The following is a 6,732-nucleotide window of genomic DNA, read 5'->3' on the forward strand; positions in this document are numbered from 1 at the left end:
CATTGGTTTGGAATAAATCACATTACCAGATGATTGAGTCCTGAATTGGCTTCTGTAAAGATGTGAAATATGTGAAAATATATATGTCTACGAGATACCATGTCTGTTTTCTCTTGTTTGTCATGTGCTGCTGATTCCGCATTCCCAGTGACCAAATATTGTATTGATATTTGTTCCATTCTTTACTTTGTCATATTTATACCCCACAGCCTTTAGAACTTTCTGATGCTGATGTTTGGACTTATTTTGGAAATATTATCATTAAAATTATGTTTTTATGGAAAGAAAGGCAAATCGGTGAAACTTAACTGACAGCACTGCTTCTCGAGCTTTGATGATCCATTTATGCTACATGAACAGCAGTGAGGTTTATGCAGAAGTCATGATTTGCAGTCTGAGTCTGGTCAATAACATTTCTGTTTCAACCTGTTAGTTTGTCAATGTAACTCTCTAACATTTGATTGATATTACTTTTAGATTTTAGCCATTTAAATGTTGTTTAAACACACCATCATCATCATCATCATCATCATCATCATCATCAAAGTCTACATTGAAAGGCATTTTTCAATGTTTAAATGAAGAAGCCATTAACCAACTTTTTGCCTTGAAAACAGAAAAAAAGCACCACCTCAACTGGCTCCTTTCGATGGAGTAGAACCGGTTCTACTCGAAGCTCTCTGCGGGTGACCGAGCTCCTCCCCTATCTCTAAGGGAGCCCCCAGCCTCCCTACAGAGGAAGCTCATTTCAGCCGCTGGTATTCGGGACCTCGTTCTTTGGGTCATGACCCAGAGCTCGTGACCATAGGTGAATGTTGGAACGAAGATCGACCGGTAAATTGAGAGCTTTGCTTTCTGGCTCAGCTCTCTCTTCACCACAACGGAACGATACAGCTACCACATAAAAACAGATGCTGATCCAATCCACCTGTCAATCTCACGCTCCGGTCTTCCCTCACTCGTGAACAAAACCCCAAAATATTTTAACTCCCCCACCTGGGGCAGGGACCAAAGTTATAATAGTTTCGGATTTTTTATTAGTTTTAGTTTTTATTTCGTTTTGAATTTTTGTTTTTAAATTTATTTAGTTTTAATTAGTTTTTAGAGGCAGCTTTACTAGTTTTTATTAGTTTTTATTTTTGAAATTGCTTCGTTTTAGTTTAGTTTTTATTAGTTTTAGTTTTTTCATTTTTTTTTTTTTTGTAAATTAGGATATTTGTCAGGTGCATGATTCAAAATCACTAGAATAAGTATTGTATGATAAAAAATCAATCAAAGATACATTTTGAAACACTTATTATTCAGAGGACACAAGTACAACCATCCTTAAATTAAAATACAACAGCCGATAACAGCATTACGTTACCTGCGCTTGCTTCTTTTTCGGGGGAGGGCGGGCGAGAGGCTAGCTTGTGGGTAGTGTTGATTTGCGTTTTTGTGTGCGCTTTTTAAATGTACTTTTCGTAGGGTTTTTTCCCTTTGAGGAGCGTTCCACAAATTTTGTCTCCTGCTTCGACTACAAGGCACTTACTTTAGTTTTCTACGCTGTTATATTCAAAAAAGTCCCAAATAGGACTCTCCCGCTTTCTCCCAACTTTTAATGCAGCCATCACGCTCATGTAAAAGTCTATGACAACGCTAGCCGGCAGGGTCTGACAGACATCATGTGACGTCACAGACAACATGATGCCGTAGGGGTCAAATACACAGTAAAACTGGCAGCGTGAAGTAAATAGATTTTATTTCAACCCAAAAGACTTATGTTTTAACAAATACGAAAACGAAGTATTTTTTGGGGTTAATATTAGTTAGTTTCAGTTCGTTTTATTCACACAACAAACAGTTTTAGTTAGTTTTCGTTTTTTTTTAAACTCTCGTTTTTATTTTTATTTCAGTTAACGAAAATGTTTTTTCAGTTCTGGTTTTAGTTTTTTTCGTTCGTTTTCGTTAACTATAATAACCTTGGCAGGGACACTCCACCCACAGAGAGATGGCAAACTACCTTTCTCCGATCAAGAACCATGATCTCAGATTTAACACTGCTGACCCTCATCCCAGCCGCTTCACACTTGGCCGTGAACCGCCCCAATGCATGCTGGGGGTCCTGGCTCGATGAAGCCAACAGGACCACATCATCTGCAAAGAGCAGAGAGGAAATCTTGTGGTCCCCAAATAAGACCCACTCCGGTCCCTGGCTGCGCCTAAAAATTCTGTCCAAAAAAAATATGAACAGAACCGGTGATAAAGGGCAGCCCTGCCAGAGTCCAACGTGCACCGGGAGCAGGTCTGACTTACTGCCGGCTATGTGAACCAAGCTCTTGCTCCGGTCATACAGAGACCGGACAGTCCTCAGTAAGGCTCCTCGGACCCCAAAACCCCCGGACCACCCTCCACATGATACCACGGTGGACGCAGGCAAAATCCTTCTCCAAATCCACAAAACACATATGGACTAGATGAGCAAATTCCCACGAACTCTCCAGCACCCTAAAGAGTGTGTAGAGCTGGTCCACTGTTCCACGACCAGGACGGAAACCACACTGTTGTTCCTGAATCCAAGGTTTGACTATCAGACCAACTCTCCCAGGGAGGCTGAGGAGTGTGATTCCAGACTTAGAAGCAGAACAAAAGGGGAAAAAATCAGAAAAAAAATTAATCTCCTCTGAAAAAATGCAAACTCATGGATTCAATTTTGGGGTAAAATAATGGTTTGGATCCTCTGAAAGAACAAGACAAGACCATAAGTAATAAAACACTAAAAAACACTGTGTTTTACAGAAAGACACAACATTTTATACGAGCTTTGCTAAAAAAATACCCAACTCTCTTAAAACAATGATCAAGGAGAAAAACCTTTGACAAAGGTGCTCTGAAGGGGGTCGACTTTTCCCAAAAGGAAAAGTAGAAGATATAACAAAAGTTAAATGCAATCCATTTAAATGATATAAGAACTTGTTCCAGTTTTGTCCAGAGTTGTGAAATGCTGGATCTTCCTTCCCAACATCACTGTTCCAACTAGATTCAGCACGTGCTGCTATTGATGAGGAAACAGCTACTAGAAAGAGTATAAATACCTGCAGAGTCTGCATGTCCAACCATCTGACAGAAGAACTGAGACCAGAGACAAATCTGACTGAGAATCCTCTCCAACATCTGCAACCATCCAAAGATGAAGAGCTTCATTGTTGCTGTTTCTCTGGCTGTTCTCCTCACATGTGTCTGCTTTCAGGAGAGCTCTGCTGTTCCAGTCACTGAGGTAAGAACTTCACTGAAATGATTCTGTCCTTCAGTCATGATTCTGTCAAGCAGTTGCTGAACGTCTGAAATCCTCTGAAAGGTCCATGAGCTGGAGGGAACACTGACTGATGACAGTCCACCTGCTGCCGATCAGAAGATACCAGTGACCTCATGGAAGGTCAGTTCACTTTGAAAAGGGCAATAAAAGTCCATTCTTTAGTTTTCTTCGTAATATTAAATGAGGGTTTGTGCTGCAAAGCACGGTGTTGCTCCTCAGAGAGAGTAAAGCTGAGAAAGCATCAGCTTGCAGATGATCAATGTCCTCTTGTGTGTCACAGACGCTGTATGACATCAGGAACAAGCGTGACGCCAGCGCTGCAGGCTGTCGTTTCTGCTGTGGCTGCTGTGGGATGAGTGGATGTGGAGTGTGCTGCCCTTTCTGAGACGTCCTGCTTCAACTGGGATGATCCACCAAATCTTCACCTCATGCCTTTGCCAAGCAAATGGATAAACTAACAAGACAATAAAAGTCACTCACTCAAAGATGAATCTGTGTTTGGATTTTCATTTTTAGCATTTGCTGATGTGATTAATGCACTTTTATCCTTATCTTTTGCTGTGACTGTACAGTTAGGATTCATCTGTGCAATATTTACAATATTCATGGTCCTCATACAATCATTAGAGCTTTTTTAATACATTTAGGGAAGAAGAAAAGGTTCAAATTCTATTAGGAGGCAGTTTGCTGTAGATGAGGAGATGATAACATGTAAGCCCACATTCACAATTCTTTTTTTTTTTTTTGGTATAAATATTTTGAAAATTTCTGTCATGTGCGGGAGGCTCGAGAGCCGGTAGGACCCAGGCGCAGAGACGGGAGGCAAACGGGTTCAAGGTTTAATTATAACAAAAAGCGCTGCAGAGCAGGATGACAAAACAAAAACTCACTGTGGCGGGGCATGAAACATGGCATGAACGGACGAAGACACATGAAGACGTTAAACACACGACCAGAAGTTAATGGACCAGCACAGGAGGAAGGCAGAGACAGAACTTATAAACAGACAGGGCAGACAAGACACAGGTGAACACAATCAGGGCAGATGGGGACCAAAGGAAGTAAAACTCAAGAAACAAGACAAGACAGGAAACCTTTCAAAATAAAACAGGAAACAGAACTTAACCATGACAGAACAAGACAGAAAGCAAAAACCAATACAAAAGAAACTCAAACCATGACAGTACCCCCCCCCCCCCCTCAAGGAACCGCTCCGAGGTTCCCAAAGTCAACTGAGGGGGGGGCCCCGGAGGTCAAACCTCGACGGGCATAAGAGTCCAAGGAGTCTGGAGGACGGCCGGGGGTCCGCGCCGTCCGGCGAGGCAGGTCCGGCGGACAGCCGGGGGGCCGAGCGGTCCGGCGAGGCAGGTCAGGCGTGGAGACGTCGTCAGGCTTGGAGGCGGCGTCAGGCTTGGAGGCGGCGTCAGGCATTGAGTCAGGCATGGAGTCAGGCATGGAGTCAGGCATGGAGTCAGGCATGGAGTCAGGCATGGAGTCAGGCATGGAGTCAGGCTTGGAGTTAGGCTTGGAGTTAGGCTTGGAGGAGTCTGGCGGGTCGGGCCAGCAGTCAGGCTCTGGCGGGTCGGGCCAGCAGTCAGGCTCTGGCGGGTCCGGCCAGCAGTCAGGCTCTGGCGGGTCCGGCCAGCAGTCAGGCTCTGGCGGGTCGGGCCAGCAGTCAGGCTCTGGCGGGTCGGGCGTGGAGCCGAGCTCAGGCGGGTCGGGCGTGGAGCCGAGCTCAGGCGGGTCGGGCGTGGAGCCGAGCTCAGGCGGGTCGGGCGTGGAGCCGAGCTCAGGCGGGACAGGCGTGGAGCCGAGTTCAGGCGGGACAGGCGTGGAGCCGAGTTCAGGCGGGTCAGGCGTGTCAGTGGAAGCGGGGACTGGTTGGGGTTCAGGCGGCACCCCCCTGGGAGCTGGAACGGGTCGGGGCGAAGGCGGAACCCCCCTGGGAGCCGGGACGGGTCGGGGCGCAGGCGGCACCCCCCTGGGAGCTGGGACGGGTCGGGGTGCAGGCGGCACCCCCCTGGGAGCTGGGACGGGTCGGGGTGCGTCCGGGACCACCACTGGACGTGGCTGTGGTGCGTCCGGGACCACCACTGGGCGTGGTTGTGGTGCGTCCGGGACCACCACTGAGCGTGGTTGTGGTGCGTCCGGGACCACCACTGAGCGTGGTTGTGGTGCATCCGGGACCACCACTGAACGTGACTGTGGGGGACGGCCGGCGACCGGTAAATTGAGAGCTTTGCTTTTTGACTCAGCTCTCTCTTCACCACAACGGAACGATACAGCGACCGCATAACTAGGGATGCTGCTTGGATCCACCTGTCAATCTCACGCTCTGGTCTCCCCTCACTCGTGAACAAGACCCCAAGATATTTTAACTCCTCCACCTGGGGCAGGGACACTCCACCCACGGAGAGATGGCAAACTACCTTTCTCTGATCAAGAACCATGATCTCAGATTTAACACTGCTGACCCTCATCCCAGCCGCTTCACACTTGGCCGTGAACCGCCCCAATGCATGCTGGGGGTCCTGGCTCGATGAAGCCAACAGGACCACATCATCTGCAAAGAGCAGAGAGGAAATCTTGTGGTCCCCAAATAAGACCCACTCCGGTCCCTGGCTGCGCCTAAAAATTCTGTCCAAAAAAAATATGAACAGAACCGGTGATAAAGGGCAGCCCTGCCAGAGTCCAACGTGCACCGGGAGCAGGTCTGACTTACTGCCGGCTATGCGAACCAAGCTCTTGCTCCGGTCATACAGAGACCGGACAGTCCTCAGTAAGGCTCCTCGGACCCCAAAACCCCCGGACCACCCTCCACATGATACCACGGTGGACGCAGGCAAAATCCTTCTCCAAATCCACAAAACACATATGGACTAGATGAGCAAATTCCCACGAACTCTCCAGCACCCTAAAGAGTGTGTAGAGCTGGTCCACTGTTCCACAACCAGGACGGAAACCACACTGTTGTTCCTGAATCCAAGGTTTGACTATCAGACCAACTCTCCCAGGGAGGCTGAGGAGTGTGATTCCAGACTTAGAAGCAGAACAAAAGGGGAAAAAATCAGAAAAAAAATTAATCTCCTCTGAAAAAATGCAAACTCATGGATTCAATTTTGGGGTAAAATAATGGTTTGGATCCTCTGAAAGAACAAGACAAGACCATAAGTAATAAAACACTAAAAAACACTGTGTTTTACAGAAAGACACAACATTTTATACGAGCTTTGCTAAAAAAATACCCAACTCTCTTAAAACAATGATCAAGGAGAAAAACCTTTGACAAAGGTGCTCTGAAGGGGGTCGACTTTTCCCAAAAGGAAAAGTAGAAGATATAACAAAAGTTAAATGCAATCCATTTAAATGATATAAGAACTTGTTCCAGTTTTGTCCAGAGTTGTGAAATGCTGGATCTTCCTTCCCAACATCACTGT

The 6,732-nt window shown here is 46.5% G+C and overlaps 1 protein-coding gene across 1 annotated transcript; it reads left to right on the forward strand.

The window, feature by feature from the left end:
• The first annotated feature begins 3,010 nt into the window (after positions 1-3,010).
• Positions 3,011-3,786, forward strand: LOC111948971 (hepcidin-like). Its single transcript, XM_023964382.1, has 3 exons — positions 3,011-3,256; positions 3,338-3,415; positions 3,576-3,786. Exons 1-3 carry the CDS (start codon positions 3,170-3,172, stop codon positions 3,678-3,680), a joined length of 270 nt encoding a protein of 89 aa, XP_023820150.1. The 5' UTR covers positions 3,011-3,169; the 3' UTR covers positions 3,681-3,786.
• The last annotated feature ends 2,946 nt before the right edge of the window (positions 3,787-6,732 follow it).

Source organism: Oryzias latipes, chromosome 16 (genome assembly GCF_002234675.1).
Source record: "Oryzias latipes chromosome 16, ASM223467v1".
Lineage (NCBI taxonomy): Eukaryota > Metazoa > Chordata > Actinopteri > Beloniformes > Adrianichthyidae > Oryzias > Oryzias latipes.

Coding starts and splice junctions, on each gene's coding strand:
- LOC111948971 (XM_023964382.1), top strand. CDS start 3,170: ATGAAGAGCTTCATTGTTGCTGTTTCTCTGGCTGTTCTCCTCACATGT. Junction 3,257..3,337: donor CTGCTGTTCCAGTCACTGAG/GTAAGAACTTCA, acceptor ATCCTCTGAAAG/GTCCATGAGCTGGAGGGAAC. Junction 3,416..3,575: donor TACCAGTGACCTCATGGAAG/GTCAGTTCACTT, acceptor TGTGTGTCACAG/ACGCTGTATGACATCAGGAA.